Below are 18584 nucleotides of genomic sequence, written 5' to 3' on the forward strand. Positions count from 1 at the left end.
AGTTCTCATTATAACATGATGGGAATTATTGTATGCATGAGATATATACAGAGATTGATATGTAAATTCCATTAGAGTACTCATTTGCATATAAGGCAGAGTCGGTGATGTCAGAAACTGCTGATTTACTGCCTTCTTTCAAATATTTATAAAAGACACACAGATAACACACGTACTTTTCTCGACTCCAAGACTGCGCCAAAATATCCGGGAGCCGGTCGAGAACGTTCTCCAACTCATTGGAAGCGGATATTAGGATGAGCCGGGAAAGCACTGCCGCTTGATCCAGCGAAGGTTCAGGGATTTCGGGGGTTAGCGCCACCTTCACCAGTTTGCTCCAGAAGGCATCTTTCAGGACGTGCAGAACAGCAGAAGACACTAAGAGAGACGGAGCAGGAGATGTGAAAATAAAGGCAATACTGCTGGAATGTGAGCCCTTAAAAGCTGAATAAATAATTAAAAATAATAAAATGTGAATGCTTGCTTTATAAGTGGTTTATGCAACATATCTAAAGTACGCATTGTTGCATCAAGAGCACAGAAGCTCTGAGCGACTCGATTCATGGAGCGCTCCGTCTGTTACTCACCTTCGGAAGGGCGTGAAAACGTGAAGTTTTCCCGGCATTCTAAGTACTTGCTGATCAGCGGCAGGTAGACGTCCATGTGTTTTTTCAGGCGTTTCTCCATTCCCGGACTTAAACACCACAACTCAAAGCGCAGCAAGTGGGTCCTGCTGTTCTGAATCAGCAGAGCTGCCGCGGAGAGGCACGTGTCGGTCATCTCGTTGAGACAGTGGGTCAAGACATCCACGTCGCAAACATGGGCGAGCGCCGGTTCGCTCTGCAGAGCCTCGTACAGCACCGTTTCAATCTCTCCCGCGGAAGATGTGGATAGGAGGCTACCCACTCCTCTCACGTGCTCCACGGAGGAGGTCAAGTCTGCCAGCTGTTGCTTTCTTTGACAACCCTCAGTAAGAAGCTGGACCAAGATTCTTCCATGAGCGCTTAATTCTTTATCCACCAGAAGAAATTCTTTAGGGAGTCTCAAAACAGCCAGGGTGATTGGATTCAGTTGCGCGGTGTCCATGTACGGGTGTAAATTCTGCAAAGCTTCGAACGGATGGGATATTTTATTGGATTTCTTCTTAAATGACTCAAGTTCCTTCAGGACGCTTTCTGAGATGGAGTCTAAATATTTTGATGCCAATTGCAAATGGTTGCTTTCTTGAAGCAGACGGGCACTATAGGTCAGCAGCTGGATGACGCCTTGATTCAAACTAGAGGACAGCAATTTAACGCTCACAGGGCTTAAGCTATGCGGTGGGACAGACTGGCGTTCCAAAGCCAAGAACCAGTTCTCCAAAGTGGGATGTCTGAAGATCACACTGAGTATATCTTCCAGAATCTAGAACAGAGGAAGGAAAAATGTTTAGGAAGCGGCGGGTTAATTCACAAGCTGGTGTCGTATCAATCTTTATCCTAATTCTACAGTTATAATGAGTGGCGTATGTGCAAGAAGCTACAGAGACAACAGTTTGTCAGCGTATTCAGAGAAAACGTTTTCTGCAAAGAGAAACCTTAATGTAATAAAAAGGAACCTTAGGTAATTAGTGTTACATTAACCCTGCGCTCCTTTGCACCAAACCTCAAAACTTCAAAAGGCAAAAGAAAATAAAATACATTTAATGATGTCAAATGCAGTGCAAATGGAAGCTCCCTAAAGGAAAAAAAAAGAGCCTCTCAAAAGCCTCTTGGGATCAGAGGCAATAAAAAAACAAAACAAACAGTGGATATATGGACACGACAGCCCCTGGAACGCTAACAGAAAACATAGAGGTCAACAGTGTCTGGAAAATCCCAATACATTCTTAAATATCCACCAGCAGGGATCTACCAGCATGTGACAGTAGACCGGTTGTGTGGGGCCAGAGAAGACGTTCACTCTCTCCACCGAGTATCGATAAGAAACGTTTAGTCGGGTTACCGTGTTCTCCTGAGACTCCAGCACACTTATGGAATCGCTGTCCACAAAGAGCTCCGACTCTGTCTTGGTCTCTTCTACTGCTTGTTGGCGACTGGCTTTTGCCACCTCGTATCTGCGCAGGAGACATTGTAAAAGATCCAGGAAAAGGCGGACTAGATTTGCTCCAGAAGCTTTTTTAACCTGGAAATAATAATAATAAAAAAAATATATATCTTTTGAAAGTGACAGCGTGCCACATGCTGGATGGATACTCAAAAAAAACAAACAACCAAAACACACAAAAAAAAAATAGTTCGCACAAAAACAATGATTTTGCACCGTTTGGATAAATTAATAAGTATTTCAGGAACTGTTAATGCTGCTTCACTGTAGACTTTGAAACTCATGTATTGAAGAAATTAACAAACAGACAAAAACACCACTAAATCTTCTGTTTCATATGCATTTTTGTATAACGTCTCTAAATCTCACTATATAATTTATCATTTATTTGTTCAATAATATTTAGCATAACATATAATATTAGCATTAACATCCAAAACGAGACAGGTATGGGGGGCCCTGGGATTTTGTGCGGTCAATGGTTTAAATATCTCCTACATATAAAATAATCTGTATACCTCTTCCCTTGTTTTGATATCATTTCTAACCTGCCTGTTGTTATGACTTTGACGCTCAAATTTATATTACGCGCTAATCTGAAAACTGTACGCAGACTGTGAGGACTACATTTTGTCAGCTCTGTTGAGGGAAGGAGAACATTCACTCATCTTCTCCGAGTTTTTGGGTTAAAACGGATACCGACCTTGCTGAAGTTGTCCGCGGTTGTCTTGAGGTAAAGCACTGTATGTCTGACAGCTACTGGAAGCTCCTCTAGTGCGACCTGCGAGATTACATCTTTCAGAGTCTCTTCTTCGTGACTGTCTGAAGGACCACTGCTCGCAAACGTCTTCTTCAGCAACGAGGAGTACGAGGATTCCTCTGCCAGACCAGTTTCAGAGTCACCAAGTCCGCTGAACTGCAACGACGTACAAAGATCACAAAGTGTCACCTTTTATAATAAAACGGTAAGTCTTGCAAACAGTCTTAAATACAAATCCAAGGTTTAGTTTTAAAATATTTCATGATATAAATATCATCTTCATCAGCGACATGTTCTAAGATCCCCAGAACTCATCTCAAAAGGATACAGACAATCTAAAAAGAGTTCAGAGAATGGTCTCCGGGATAAAATGATCAGGAATGGCATTTAAATACATAAAAGGATTTAAAGCACAGGTGGAAAGCATATTACCAAAGGAGGACAAGACCTCAAGATCCTAAATTAGAGGGTCAGAGGTTTAGATACAACATAAGGACATCTTATTTTACTGACAAGGTGCCATTAGTGGAACAGCCACCCAGCAGAAGTGGTAGAGTCTAATGCAGCAAATGAATTTAAACATACAAGGGATAGGCATATGGTTATCCTGAATCTAAAACGAGACCAAGGAACCAATTAAGGACAATACAGCAGGAAAAACAGGCAGACTAGATGAAGAACATTTTAATACCCAATATAATCCAGGTTCACTTACCAGGGTTTCTTTGTTAGAAGTGGGTACCCAGAGGCTGTAGTACTTATAAAACCGTCCAAGCAAGGCATATTTGGAGGAGTTTGCGTCTAGAGCATTTAATTCTTTGTCGTAAGACTGAATCATTAGACAAAGAGCAAGTGGGTCCCTCTGGGTGTGAAGGACATCTGTCAAAACCGAGACAAGATACTGCAGGACACAATCTAAGAAGTAAAACGCAAGAATGTGAAGCGATGCAGGATTCTTGGTCCGTTTTCATGATTTAGTTCACAATAAGATTATCAGTACTTACTAACAATGACCGAAAGGGTTAAAGTCTTTTGGGGAAAACAAAGTGAATGAACCCATCTACAACATTTCCACGCAATTCCTAATTTCCAAGTAGAGCAGAACAAAGACTAGAATGGATAAGGAAGATACTATGATCCACTGCTATGCATACCATTTCCATTCTCCTCCAGGGCCAGCAGCTTATTCCGTGCCTCCAAAGCCACAGGTACAACAGCACTAAAAGGAAACGTTTGGACGATCAGGTCCTCGCCCAGGGTAAAGCCAATCTCTTCATCGAGTCCTTCGCTGCCCTCAACAATGACATCCACCATGTCCAGAACATCTGTACAAGGAAGGAACAGACATAAAGGAATACGGCAAAATACAGGTAGTACACAGCGCAAGAAAACGACAAATCGTGCATTCACTATGATGTGAAGTAAACTACGAGCTGACCGTCGATATGTGAGATAGGGATGCTGACTGTATCGGAGTCCTGCTTGGTGGAGCTGGTCTGCAGGACGCTGGCCTCTTGGACATAATCGGCTGCTTTGTCGGAGTATGGATAGGGGTTAGACACCACTTTAATTAAAATCTACAGGGAAAAGATAAGGAGTTAGGCTTGGGGGGGGGGGCTTAAAAGCATAACAGTCAATATAAAGAATGAATTTCCAATGACCCACTTCTACCATCAGTGACCCCTTTTCTACCATCATGAAAAGGGCACCCGGTACACAAGCAATCGGGCAGAATAACTGAATGGCTTGAGAGCTGGGATCATTAGACATGAGAATTCGGACAGTCTACATGCAATCAGAAAAATGTAACAAGTGCGGAAGATGATATACCCGTTCCAAAAACTGGATGACCGTTTCGCTTGAGTCGGCTTTTACTTTATCGAGATGTCTCAACCAGAGGTCCAACTCTTTCCAAGTATACTCAAACACTCCACTGTCACGAAGAACCTAGAAAGAGTTAAAATAAAGAGATAGATGAAGACGATCTGGTAGCACGGGGTATCTGAAGGTTAGTAAATAAATAAGGCACGTTAATCTCTCTTTTTGTCATTAAGAAGCATACCTTTCATAATAACATAAAAAAACACTAAAAACATAAATTAAAATGTACCTTTATAATCAATAGTCTGGTTGAATTTTTGAGCTGTGGTTTGTTACAGGACACAAACATTTTCAGAAGCAGATAGAACACAGATTTCTCTCCACACACATCCGGGACATCCTGCAACTGAATCAAAATGAAAAACATAAAGACATGACGGAAAGAAGAGAGATTTCACTTTAAAACTGATTGAATTTTACTTTAAGGATTTTTAAGAATTCTGAATATAAAACTTTACTACAAGCAAATCTACTCATATGGCCCACAAGACGTTCTGATAAAACAATTATGTTCAAAAAACATAATTGTTTTATCTGTTTTGTATATTTCTGGCTGTGTAAGCTGGATCCAGATGGAATAATGCAGGATACGATGCACCATTGATCCACACCTTGTTTTGCATCGACGAGAACTTGACAACACGTCAGGAAACCACTTTATTGACCCTTAAATATATATTTTAGCAGAAAAATGTTAAGTGTCTTAACTAATGTATTTTATGTATTACATGTGTGTGTATCTATATCTATATATATCACAGAAGTGTGGAGTGGAGAGAATCAGAACACAAGAACAAAGGAATATACCTGGAACTTAAACCAAGAAAACTTGCTGGCTGGAAGCTCAAGAGCAACTTGAAGGATCTGCTGCTGAAGCATAGGAGGAACCTCTTCCCGAATGCCGCTCTCACTCACAATACCTGCGTTTTGGGGAAGAATAAACAGATGCATGAAATAAACAAAACCGTATGATTTCTGGGACTTCCTCTTTATATACCAGCTATTTAATTCTCGGTATACTTATAGCACCAATGAATTTGGTTATGGTAGCTAAAGTAAAGTTGTTTTTTTTTTTTTTTATTATTATGGACGAACTATAATACAAGTGGTGGCTCTGCCCAGAAGCTTATAATCTAGATGAGAATGGGCCAAGGTAGGTTACCTTTTAGGAGTTTGCTGAAATCGAAGTTACACTGAGCTACCAGGTGTGGAACGACCCTCTGATACAGACACAGGACCTGCAAGAGGGAGGCCTTCAGGAGAACGCTTTGGAAGTCATCTGAACCTGGATGGAAAGACAAGCGGCTTCATTACCCACTAAAACATGGACACGTATACGAAAAAAAAAGGATAGTTCCCCAAAAAACCAAAACAGAGTTAGGAAGTAGATTTACACTCTGTATCCATCACTCTAAGTGATTTATATTTGCTTTTAGATACTTTTGCATTCTATCCCATGGAGGCTCCTCCGCTACGGACCAGAAGCCCGCAGAAGTGTCTAAGAATGTACTCTAACCATGTTCTTCTTCCGTAACCTCGGGAATTTCCTGGAACGAGGTCGTTGGGTTTGTTTCTGCATCCGGGGTCTCCTCAGCGCCATTTTTACCATCAGCTTCCGCGCCTTCTCGCTTTAAAAGGGATTGCCATACAGCTACAACGGTGTTCACGTCTGGCAAAAGCTGCAAACAAAATAAGATAAAAAAAACGTAAATTATCAGGGGCTGTTTTTTTTTTTGTTTTTTTATTATTATTTTAAAGGCTGAAAATTTTTCTGTACCATCCCAGTGTGACTGAGATCTTAGAACCTCTTATTACTCTCCTACTTACCCCCACGGCAGCGTAAACATAATTAAAGCAAGAGTTCCACTACAGCGAGACAGCTACCTGGCTTCCTCTGCGTAAGTCTCCTTACCTTACTGAGAGCTTCTTTGTATTTCTGGGAGAATTCAGCCATTGCAGCCGGCGTGTATATTTCAGATTTTTGCCAGACATCTTCTCGCAGGCAGTGATGGATGTTCTGCTCTGCCCGCTTCAGTATGGCGGACACGAGGGACAGGATCGTGTGCTTAACTATTTTGTTTGGCAGCTAAATCGGTGAGGACAAAAATAAAAATCACTTTATTACCAGTCACCCATCAAATCAATCACACAAGACGTGAATTAAACTGCACCCAGTGATCCCTGGCTTTATGTGTTGAAACGGAACACAAACAGAATCAGCAGATTTCCCAATAGTTTTTTAACCTTGGAAGTTTTTGGTCCAATGGCTCTTATTTCAGATCTCATAATCCCCTGCGATTTATGAAGAAAATAACATCAAAAATGTATGTAACCGCCCATTTAAACAGTGTATATATAACCATATACATGGTTACATGTGTCTGGCTATTTTTGGAGCACCCGGGCAAATAAAAGCCTGTGTATATTAACAATATTTCTGAGTGTGCAGCCGCTCCCTTTGGTTTGTGTATATCAGAGGCGTATCTAGGGTATGGCAGCTATGGCTCCTGCCATAGGCGCCATTTGAAGGGGGCGCCAGTGAGCGGCTTTCAAACGCCGTCTTTTTTTTTTGATGCGGAGGAGAGAGAGGGGCGCCTAGCAACCGCTCAGCGGCCCTCATTCTCCTCCACGAGGCCTCTACCTCCGTCCCGGTGCCGGCACCAGCGAGCGGCTTTTAAACGCTGTCTTTTTTTTTTTTATCCGCTTTTGAGGGGTAAGGGAGTGATAAGGGAGGGAGAGGGGTTAGAAAGTGATATAAGTAAAGAGTGGATTAATGTGTGCATGCATTGAGTGAATGAGGGAGAGCATGAGTTAATATGTGAATGTATTGTCTGAATGAGGGAGAGCATGAGTTAGTGTGTGGATGAATTGTCTGAATGAGGGAGAGCATGAGTTAATGTGTGGATGAGTTGTCTGAATGAGGGAGAGCATGAGTTAATGTGTGGATGCACTGAATGAATGAGGGAGAGCATGGGTTAATGTGTGGATGAGTTGTCTGAATAAAAGTGTGAATTAGTGAGTGACAGTGTTTGTGTGTATCATAGATGTATAATTGTGGAAGGGCAAAGATGGCACTAGCAGGAGGTTTGAGCCTTGGGGACCAAGATGGCACAGGCCAGACTGTTTGGGGACAAAGTTGACTTGTGCTGAACTATTTGGGGACAAAGATGGCAAATCTTATGTGTGTGTAATTTGGGTGCTGGTCAGGTTCTATGTGGGCAGTGTGGACGCCAGGGCTTGCTTTGGGGTGTGCAACCTGTGATCTACCCCTGTAATTTAGGGGGTTTTAAATATACCTTTAATGCCGTGTTTTTATGTGAATTCCAATTGATCTACACCTGCAAAGCTGGGTTGTTTTTGTGTTATTCTGTAGATCTATATCTGCTATGCTATGTTTCCATACATTATTTATGTGTACCTGCAAACACAGGGTTAATATGTCTTATTCAGTTGATTAATACCTGCAATGCTGTTTCCATGTATTTATTTGATCTATACCTGCGATGCTACGTTTCATATATTATTATTGTATACCTGAAAATACAGGATTTGTATGTCTGATTCAGTTTATTTGATATATACCTTCAGTGCTGAGATCACAAGTGAATTTCAATTGATCTGGGTTTGTGTGTTGATCTATACCTGCTATTGGTATATATATATATATATATATATATATATATATATATATATATATATATATATATATATATATATATATATATATCGGCAGCAGGGACTAATATTTATATATATATGGGCAGCAGGGACTAATAAATGGGTTTGAGATATTTGGACAGGGGCGCAATTTCAGTGCTTGCCATAGGCGCTGTTTTCGGTAGATACGCCTCTGGTGTATATATATAGATAGATATAAATATATATTTTAATAACACCTAAAATGACATGGATATTAATGGCACCATAACAGCTTCACAGCCTTTAAACCATTATATTTACATTGCTATGTTGTTGGTGATAAAACACTCACATTTAGTCCCTGTGTGAAGAAGGCCTTGTTACAGACGGGCGCTACTGTAGTTACCATCACCATGGATACGAGTCGCGGGAACGGGACAAACTCGGTCGTCCTGAAAGCAGCAGAGACCGGTGGCAGGGCTTCATAAATCTGAAGGGAGAAACAAACATTACCGGTAAATATACGCAGAACCAGCCATGGCCGGCCATATATTGCGATTGTGAGACATTTAAATAAGCGACGATAAAAAGGCCTGAATGGGGGAATACGATAATATTATTTCATACGCTATAACCAAAGAAGCCATTTTATCAAATCACATGCCTCTCTGCTTGAACGGACACTGCCGCCATCATAAACAATTTAATGCACATTATAGCCGAGTGTCTTTTTTTAAATGAATACTTTTGTCCTTGTAAATGAATGAACGAACTCAGAATCCCTGCTATGCTCATGCATTAGCCTCTGCACCTCTGGGGCTGTGGCGTGTAAGGGGATTTTGGAAGGCTGTATGCGTTACGAATGGCGACTTTCTTTTAAATATATAAATTTATGGTGTTGTGCAATCAGAAATGACTGTCTGGTTCCTTACCTTTTTAAGTAATTTGATATTGTCCAGCCAGGCAGACTTGAGACGCGGAGCGAATGAATACTGGGTTTCTTTAAAGTACCTTCCCAGTAAATCAGGGCACACCTTGAGTATATTCACCACGAGCTCAGCTACCAGGTCATCTTCGGTGGCACTTTTAAGGGAAACCAAAAACCTCAAAAGTACCAAATTCCCAGCCCTGGAAATGTAAATACAAATAGAAGGAACTTGTCATCTAAAACATACATCAAATTCATACTTATACGTGGCGTAAAAAAAATTAGATATACATGAACAGGGCAAAGGGTGTGTGAGTTCCCCAAATTATTTGAGGGGTGTGTGTTGAGTTTAGAAATGCTGCCTTTCAATATGGTGCTTGTGATTGCTCAGGAGAGCAATCACGTGGCTCCCTGATTAGTTTTTTCAGCAACACCGGCTGAGGAAAGAAAGCAATCGTTGATCGTTTCCAGAGCTCTTTCCAGCAGGTGGTTGCCGCCATATTTGAAAGGAATGCGGAATTCAGTGGAAATCCACTGCAAATGGAAAAGCATTGCTTCTTTGGTATCACTTTCAAACAGAAATTTGTGTTTACCTTCCAGCCGTGCCGAGACTTGGATCGTAGAAATTAATTCCATGCTTCAGCGAACAGCAGAGGTCCATAAGGAAACCATGAACCAATTCCCTCACCATGACTTTTCCAGCTTCCTTCGTATCCTTGACATCCTTAAAGAGAAACAGGTAGAGAACTTCAGCAAATCGGCAGATAGAACAGAATCCACATCTTTACAGCCAAAATACATAAAATCCAAAACACTTACAATACAACTAAGGTAAAATCTCGTCTTCCCGTCCGAGGGAAAGGAATAAAGGGGGGGATAGTTTTGGGTAACAAAAAGACTGAAATGTTTAAAACTAACAGAGGAAGATAAAATAAAGTGACTCCTGCTAAAACCATACTTGGCTTTGAAGTGCTTATCTTTTGAAAATTATACAACATTGCGCAATCAGGTGCGTCCAATAGAACGTCACACCGATCAAGGACTGGAGCGTAATTTATCATGTGGTCAGACAGCCACAAATTCACGCATATAAACTAAAACAACATTAATCCTATTTTTTTTTTTTGAATACTTATAAAGTATACCTACTTCCGGACAGCAGTTCAAGAATATATATTTTCAGTAACTTTTTTTGTGCTACATATTAAGAGTTAAGCTCAGACCTTGGTCACTCTGAAGCAGTAGCGTACCTAGCGGGCAGCGGTCCGCACCGGGTGCTGCTCATCAGGGGGGTGCCAATTTGCCGGCACCCCTCCAGAGACGGACAGTAATGTCCGCCGCTGGAGGAGCAGGCTCGCAAGGGAGCGGTATCGGAGGTCTTTAACAGACCTCAAGCTCCCTTGAGTGATTTTAAGTCGGGTTCAACCCTTGAACCCGGCGCACAACACTGAAGCCGCGCCCACTGAACCGGAAGAAGACAGAGGAACTGAAGAAGAGGAGCGAAGAGGAGGAAAAGAAGCTGTAAGGCGAAAAGAGGAAAGGTAGAAAAGCATTCAGTGAGTGAGAGTGGATTGGTATATGTGTGGATTGGTAAGTGTGGGGATTGGTGTGTGTGGGGATTGGTGTGTGTGGGGATTGGTGTGTGTGGGGATTGGTGTGTGTGGGGATTGGTGTGTGTGGGGATTGGTGTGTGTGGGGATTGGTGTGTGTGGGGATTGGTGTGTGTGGGGATTGGTGTGTGTGGGGATTGGTGTGTGTGGGGATTGGTGTGTGTGGGGATTGGTGTATGTGGGGATTGGTGTATGTGTGGATTGGTGTGTGTGTGTGGATTGGTGTGTGTGTGTGGATTGGTGTGTGTGTGTGGATTGGTGTGTGTGTGTGGATTGGTGTGTGTGTGTGGATTGGTGTGTGTGTGTGGATTGGTGTGTGTGTGTGTGGATTGGTGTGTGTGTGTGGATTGGTGTGTGTGTGTGGATTGGTGTGTGGATTGGTGTGTGTGTGTGGATTGGTGTGTGTGTGTGGATTGGTGTGTGTGTGTGGATTGGTGTGTGTGTGTGGATTGGTGTGTGTGTGTGTGGATTGGTGTGTGTGTGTGTGTGGATTGGTGTGTGTGTGTGTGTGGATTGGTGTGTGTGTGTGTGTGGATTGGTGTGTGTGTGTGTGTGGATTGGTGTGTGTGCGCGGATTGGTGTGTGTGTGCGCGGATTGGTATGTGCGCGGATTGGTATGTGCGCGGATTGGTATGTGCGCGGATTGGTATGTGCGCGGATTGGTATGTGCGCGGATTGGTATGTGCGCGGATTGGTATGTGCGCGGATTGGTATATGTGCGGATTGGTAAGTGTGTGAGAGTGATGGGTGTTATGCTGTACCATTTCCAATGTATTTTTCATTATATAATTATGCTCTAGTACATCATAACTCCCATCACTTTATACTGTTCCATACAGTGGCAGAGCTGGGAGACAGAAGCCTTGCACCCCCACCGCAGGACTCCTGAAAGGTAAGTGAACTTCAAAGGGGGAGAGGGTAGATAGTTAGAAGGGGTAGATAGGGAGAAGGGAGTGAGAAGGGGTAGGTAGGACAAAAGGGAGTGAGAAGGGGTAGATAGGGCAATCATACTCCTATCATGCCAAGTCTGCGAGTACATCCTGGAATCTGGGTATGCCTGGGCATGATAGGAATGTGATTGCTGTTAATTATATATATATATATATATATATATATATATATATATATATATATATATTAATATTGTTATTTCATTGTTTTGTCCTATTTTGGTGTGTTACTTACTTTAAATAAAAGTGTTAGATTTTTTTTTTATGGTGTGTGGGGGGTCATATTCGGTTTCGGCCAGGTAAATGCTGCATTTTCCGTTTCAGTCCAGAATTTGTTTCGGTGCATCCCTACTACTAATGAAGTGGTAGGCCTACACCACATCAATGTTTGGCTTAGTAAATAGTGATAGGAGTTATGCTGCACTATTGTCAATGTCTGCCTCAGTATATAGTGGTAGGTGTTATGCTGTACCACCGTCAATTTCTGCCTCAGTATATAGTGATAGGTGTTATGCTGTACCACCGTCAATTTCTGCCTCAGTATATAGTGATAAGTGTTATGCTGTACCACCGTCAATGTCTGCCTCAGTATATAATGATAACACTAAGTGTTATGCTGTACCACCTTCAGTGTCTGCGCCGGTATATAACGGTAGAAGCTATGCAGTTTTAAAGTGTGTGTGGGGGGGTGCCACATACAGGATCCGCCCCAGGTGCCAAATACTCTAGGTACGCCCCTGCTCTGAAGGTTACATGTCGAGATTGGGTCAGCCAAAGAAAAGGCAGAGAGTAAAAAAAAATACATTAAGAAAATTAATCTGCAAAACAGCTGCAAATCAATAAACTACCTTGACATCCTCTGTGCTCACATCAACGATACCGTTCCAGCGGTAAAGCGAAGCAATGTGATTTAACATGACCGATGTAAAAAAGCGAACTTTCTGCGTCTTTGTGATTACTTTATTGTGAACGACCTAGGGGAAAAAAATATAAAGCACAAAACTCTTTTATAGTCATACAGATTGTATATCTAGTAATAACCAAACATTTGCAATTTACCAAGAATTCCAAACTGATTTCTATTTTTTTTTATGAAACTGGAGATTTTGGCTGTCCCTGGGACCTTTCTGTGTTAATCATAAAATTATCATTAAGATTCAAGGAATGGTTCTATAGCAAAGTTTCTAATTCTGGTTTATATAACCCTAAAGCGGGACATCCTTGTCTACCAATAGTATACAGCGAGTACCTTGGTTCCAAGCAGTGAAAGCAGGAGATTAACAATAGAAATTCTGTCTTCCTTTACACCAGCGCTGAAAATCTCTCCAATGAAATCTGTAATACAGAAAACAAAAAGGTACTCAGCAGAAGAAAGGCTAGATAGAACAATACGTTATTTAACCATATAGCTATAACCATATTTACCACTTTACACCATTTCAGTATATTTTTTCTTATTTTTACAGTTGTCTTTATTGAATAACCCAAAATTAATGTATAATTACTTGTGCAGAAACAAAAAATGGGGAAACATTATTTTGTTTTCTTACCCCCCCCTTTAAAAAACAATATATTTTTTTTCTCCTAAATGTCCTTTTTATTTCTCGTGTTTTCAGAGTCCTATTCACAGAACATTGGTGATTAAAAGCTGGTAACAACAAGCAAATACCTTTTAGTTCTAGGACTTGAACGATGGTTGTGTTATCTCCAGAAATCAGGAAAGACAGAGCAAACTGAATATACGCCATCCTGACATCCGGCCTCCCCTGTAACAGAAAAGAAACCAGCTGTGTGTTTAAAGGGAGAGACAAAAGCAAAGTAACTTCCATCAAAACAGAGGAAGAGGTTAAAGACCAATCATCCAGAACTAAATACATTTACATAGCTGTCGATGCCACCTACTGAAGGGCGAGGTAATGGATTTTACATATTGAAAAAATCAATATATATTTTGTAAATTACACTGCACTCAAAAGAAATTCTGCAAAAAGGCTCCTTTCCTACAATATATATTTTTTAAGCATTTGTTTTCCCTAAAAGAGTAAAAGCAAAAAAAAAGAATGCACTTGTTACTTTATTCACCCTTCAGCATTTCAAACTATTGTCTTTCAGTTCAGTAGGATGATAACAACAATGCCTTTTTGTGACAGATGAGTTCACAATATTCCATTACCTGTTTATCTCTCTTTTTTAACAACCCTGGCAGGAACTTGTTGTTAAAATCAAAATGGCTAAAAACATCCCTGGCGCACTCTGGTCCTTGAGTCACCATTGCAGACAACAAATTTAGGCAAATTCGAGACATCCTGAGAAGAAAAAAAAAAAGAAAAAAAAAAGTGGATTTAGGTAGAATTATGCTATAAATAGCTAACTTCGTCACTATTATTTTATTAAATTTAGACATACTTTATAAAAAGCATAAAAGAGCTGGATTGTTCCCCAATGATCTGCCATGCGTACTAGGGGTCTTACTAGACTGCACTGGAGTTGACTGGAAGAGGGTACATCATGTGCAGGGAACACATATCTTGCAGGCAATTAGCTGGGGGCAGGGGAAAGGGCAAATTTGTTTGAAGGGAGTTCTGCAGAATCCCCCCCCCCCGTGCTTTAATGTATATGATGGCTGCAGTACCCCTTTTAAGTACTGGGTTGTACATAGTGTTGTAATGTTGAGAGAGAGGAGAGAGAGTGAAGGCAGTTCAGTTCATGCACACATCAGAAATCTGGACCTTTGGTCTGGATCTGCTTGTATCATGCCACTGACCAGCTTGTTCACCTCTACAATTTAACTATGCATTAGACAGTGCCTGCCCAGCCCATGAAAGAGATCACGGGTTCTTCATAATCTAAAGCTTCAGCTAAATGATTAGGGGATAACCCACTATTATTCCCTTTGGAAACATTTTAGCTCACCGTGACTCACCTGTGGGTCACCGAGTATACAGACGCATATATAATCTTCATGTGTGAATTCAGCATCGTCTTCACTATGTTGACACCAGCCACGTTTAAGTGTGAGAGGTCGCTGGCGGTCCTCAATAAAATAGCCTCCAGAACTTGAAAAATTATCATATTCTGAAATCATTAAGCAATTTGATAAGCAAAAACTTCACGAAACTACTAATAGACAGCAGCACAAAATATGATGCGAAAGTAAAAGCAACATTGTATTTTCTTTGTGTCACTGGGACAATGAATAATACAATAAGTATTGCCTTATAGAATTCGTAACAAACTCACGTGGCCACTTTAAGGTAACACGTGGAACATACTGTATGGTTTGCTACAATTATTTTTGCATGATTTAAAACAGTTTTCACAAATGGATCAGACTCCCCTGGCACTACCTTGGTTACCGACACGCACATCTAGAAAGAGATGTCACCTACTTCATTTTCAGGGCGTCTCTCTCCATCTAACAATTTGAGAATCTCGATGCATTCCACAGAGATCTTGATGTACCCCTCGACCACGTCATACAAATCAGTGGAAGGCAGTTTTCTGGATAGGTTTAAAAATTGTCCCAAACCTAACAAAAAAAAAAATCCAATAGATTTTAAGCACACAAAAACAGGGAGCTCATCTCCTTTTTTACCAATACATCTTAGCTTGTGGATTTTAAATTGTCTGTTAAATATTTACACTACCCCCAATTGTAACAGCGCTACAGAATCTGTGGGCGCTATATACCGTATTTGCTCGATTATAAGACGAGGTTTTTTTCAGAGCAAATGCTCTGAAAAATACCCCTCGTCTTCTAATCGGGGTCGTCTTCTAATCAGACCTCAAATAGAGTCTGATTAGGAGACTAAGATCCAGATCCCCCGCACCGCTGCAGGGGACCTGGATCCTCCTGTCTCACCCGACTCCCCCCCCCCCATCATACACACTTACCGGTGCTTCCTGCTGTATTGCCGGGGCAGCGGGTTGACGTCTACGCGATCCGCGTAGACAACGTCCGCTGCAGCCGGAAGGAGGTGTGGCTAGCAGCGGGGGTTGTCTGCGTCCGTCGCGTAGACCTTCCCCGACTGTCAGAGATCTCTGATCTCTGACAGCCGGGGAAAGTATACGCGACGGACGCATACAAACCCCCGCTGCCAACTCCACCTCCTTCCGGCTGCAGCAGAAGGCGACGTCAACCCGCTGCCCCGGCTGGAAGCACCGGTAAGAGAGGGCTGAGAGGGGAGAGAGGAGAGAGGAGAGGGGAGGGGAGGGGGGGGAGAGAGAGTGTGTGTGTGTGTGTTAGTTAAATGGGGGCATAGGGCATTTCTGGAGTGGCGTTAAGGGGGCATTTAATAGAGCACTCTGCCTCCTGAAATGCCTTATACCTCCCTATATGCCACTCTGCCCCATAATATGCCTTTTAACCCCCTAAATGCCAGAGTGGCATATAGGGGTATAAGGCATTTCTGGAGGCAGAGTGCTCTATACAATGCCTTTTAACTCCCTTAATGCCACTCTGCCTCCTGAAATGCCTTATACCTCCCTATATGCCACTCTGCCCCATAATATGCATTTTAACCCCCTAAATGCCAGAATGGGATATAGGGGTATAAGGCATTTCTGGAGGCAGAGTGGCATATAGGGGGTCAAAAGGCATACCATGGGGCACAGTGGCATATAGAGGGTTAAAAGGCATATCATGGGCCACAGTGCCATATTGGTGTGGCAAGCCTGGGGGCAGATGTGCGTAACTGGGGGACAGGCTGGAAAATACAAGAAATAAAAACAAAAAAAATATTTTTCTCAATCATAGCTTTTATTAAAAAAAATAGTTTACATGAATTAACATTTACTGGTAAAACTTTTTTCCTTTAGGGTCGTCTTATATTCAGGCTTTTTCTTTTTTCCTAAGTTAATATTCAGATTTTGGGGGGTCGTCTTATAATCAGGGTCGTCTTATAATCGAGCAAATACGGTAAATAGATTTAATGTAATCTGCCATTTCAGGGGTAAATTACAAACAAAAACAATCAACAATGAAAACTTCCATCCCACAGCGTTAACTATTATGCTTGGCTGGTCTTATTGGGGTTCACCTGAGTACAAGTCTAGGTTGGCTCTTCAAGGTGCATAATAAAAATGGTGAGTGAGGACAGTCCTCACTAAAGAAGAATACATATTAAAGTACTCTACATCATACTCATACTCATACTGTACAGAATCTCATACCAGAAGCAGTTTATTATAAAGAGAAAATACAGAGTTTAAATATTATTTTACTGACATCACTAAGCCAACAGTTAGCTTTCGAGGACTACAACTCCCATGACTGTAAGCTGGAATTTGGTTGGGTGCACACTTTCTAGGGATCATGGGAGTTGTAGTTCTGTCGCAGCTGAGAAGCCAGTCGAAGTTTGCCCTGCATAGACCAGTTACTATCACTGCTCCTGCTTCCTCCCCTCACCTTTCAGGGCAGTCTGCGGATCCTTTAGCATGGATTTGAAGTGAGTCCCGGTGAACTCCACTTCCAGGGGTTTGGGTTTCTTTGCTTCTTGCTCAGCAGGCTCCATAGGAGCCGAACTCCGGCGCTTATTCCCCATGATGAGCGCGGGCTAGCGCACAACTCTCAGCATAAGGGAATCCTCACTGTCAGCTAACCACGTGTGGCAACATTCAGGAAACGGTCCAGCGCTCTCCCCTCTCCCTCGGAAACAAAGCGCGCAGTCTATTCGTTCCGCACACTGGTTAGCACAAGCTAGAGAGCAACGAGCCCAGTTCTCTCCGTAAGCCCCAGCATTGTATTAACTTCCAAATACTATTTTACTCCCAGTGATAGAATTTGTAATCTTTTATGCTTAACATGAGGGTGGTAAATAAGTAGAACAGCTCCTAGCACTAGCAGAAGTGACTGAGGCTAATAACAGTAAGGGGATTCCCATTGTACAGCGCTATGGAATTTGATGGCGCTATATAAAGCAATAAAAAATTATAATTATAAAAAAATATGCTTACAGCGCTACGGAATCTGCTGGCGCTATAAAAATAATTGTAAGTAATGTATGGTATAGGCATATGGATGCTGAATCTAAGACAAGAACAATTATTATTGCTTTATATAGCGCTATAATATTCCACAGCGCTGTACAATGGGTAAACAGGACATAACAAGTAGTATATAACATAACAATTCGACCTGATGAGGCCCAATCTTCTGTTTTGATGGCAAATTCTATGTTTCTGTTACATGTGCTGAATAGAAAAATTGAGATGCCGAATCTAATTTTTATTATAATATTATATCTTATTTCTTTTGGGATAGAAATCATAATTTTCTTTAGAAAGTGTAGCAAATCACTCAATGTACCGTATTCCTTGTGAGTAACCCAAAGAGTTTAAACTATTTTATCTATGATAAAGTGAGAAGAAAAATATTGTAATGAAGGGGTTAAAGCCTAACTTTTATCCCTGTCTATTACAATAATAATTAACTATCGATACCGATATTAGAAATTACATTATTGCTATACCAAAAAGATACTTCGAAACCCCCTATTGGATAAAAAGAAGTAACTATAATAATGTTCCATTACTTCTTAGATTTTGGATATTGATTAAGTTAAATTATTATTTTAATAGGAAGGAATAAAGCTTAAGTTTTAAAGTCTTCTTTAAAATATTTTTCCACTCATTTCATAATATTAGATTTTCTTTAGATTTTTTATTTATTTATTTATTTTTAAATCTAAATATGTAGTTTTTTATCTGTAATATTTTATGCAACCCACAGC

At 41.3% G+C, this 18584-nt stretch overlaps 1 protein-coding gene across 1 annotated transcript in view; it reads right to left on the minus strand.

Annotated features, from left to right (window-relative positions):
* The window catches only part of LOC149277312 (nucleolar pre-ribosomal-associated protein 1-like), a 28448-nt gene extending 11052 nt beyond the window's left edge, over window positions 1–17396 (minus strand). Inside the window, exons 1-23 of the mRNA XM_089503087.1 lie at window positions 17261–17396; window positions 15243–15382; window positions 14777–14928; window positions 14027–14159; window positions 13523–13619; window positions 13103–13188; window positions 12702–12827; window positions 9887–10017; window positions 9298–9493; window positions 8718–8855; window positions 6639–6812; window positions 6243–6405; window positions 5889–6011; window positions 5534–5646; window positions 4956–5066; window positions 4676–4792; window positions 4284–4422; window positions 4000–4170; window positions 3561–3760; window positions 2789–3001; window positions 1984–2163; window positions 588–1404; window positions 177–378 (exon numbers count right to left, since the gene is read on the minus strand). Of these exons, the coding sequence (XP_089359213.1) occupies window positions 177–378; window positions 588–1404; window positions 1984–2163; window positions 2789–3001; window positions 3561–3760; window positions 4000–4170; window positions 4284–4422; window positions 4676–4792; window positions 4956–5066; window positions 5534–5646; window positions 5889–6011; window positions 6243–6405; window positions 6639–6812; window positions 8718–8855; window positions 9298–9493; window positions 9887–10017; window positions 12702–12827; window positions 13103–13188; window positions 13523–13619; window positions 14027–14159; window positions 14777–14928; window positions 15243–15382; window positions 17261–17396 (4058 nt within the window). The remainder of the gene's footprint in view (window positions 1–176; window positions 379–587; window positions 1405–1983; window positions 2164–2788; window positions 3002–3560; window positions 3761–3999; window positions 4171–4283; window positions 4423–4675; window positions 4793–4955; window positions 5067–5533; window positions 5647–5888; window positions 6012–6242; window positions 6406–6638; window positions 6813–8717; window positions 8856–9297; window positions 9494–9886; window positions 10018–12701; window positions 12828–13102; window positions 13189–13522; window positions 13620–14026; window positions 14160–14776; window positions 14929–15242; window positions 15383–17260) is intronic.
* Window positions 17397–18584: the final 1188 nt, after the last annotated feature.

The sequence above is a fragment of the Sceloporus occidentalis genome, unplaced genomic scaffold (genome assembly GCF_023333645.1).
Source record: "Sceloporus occidentalis isolate IW3139 unplaced genomic scaffold, rSceOcc1.0.p SCAF_219, whole genome shotgun sequence".
NCBI classification, from domain to species: Eukaryota; Metazoa; Chordata; class Lepidosauria; order Squamata; family Phrynosomatidae; genus Sceloporus; species Sceloporus occidentalis.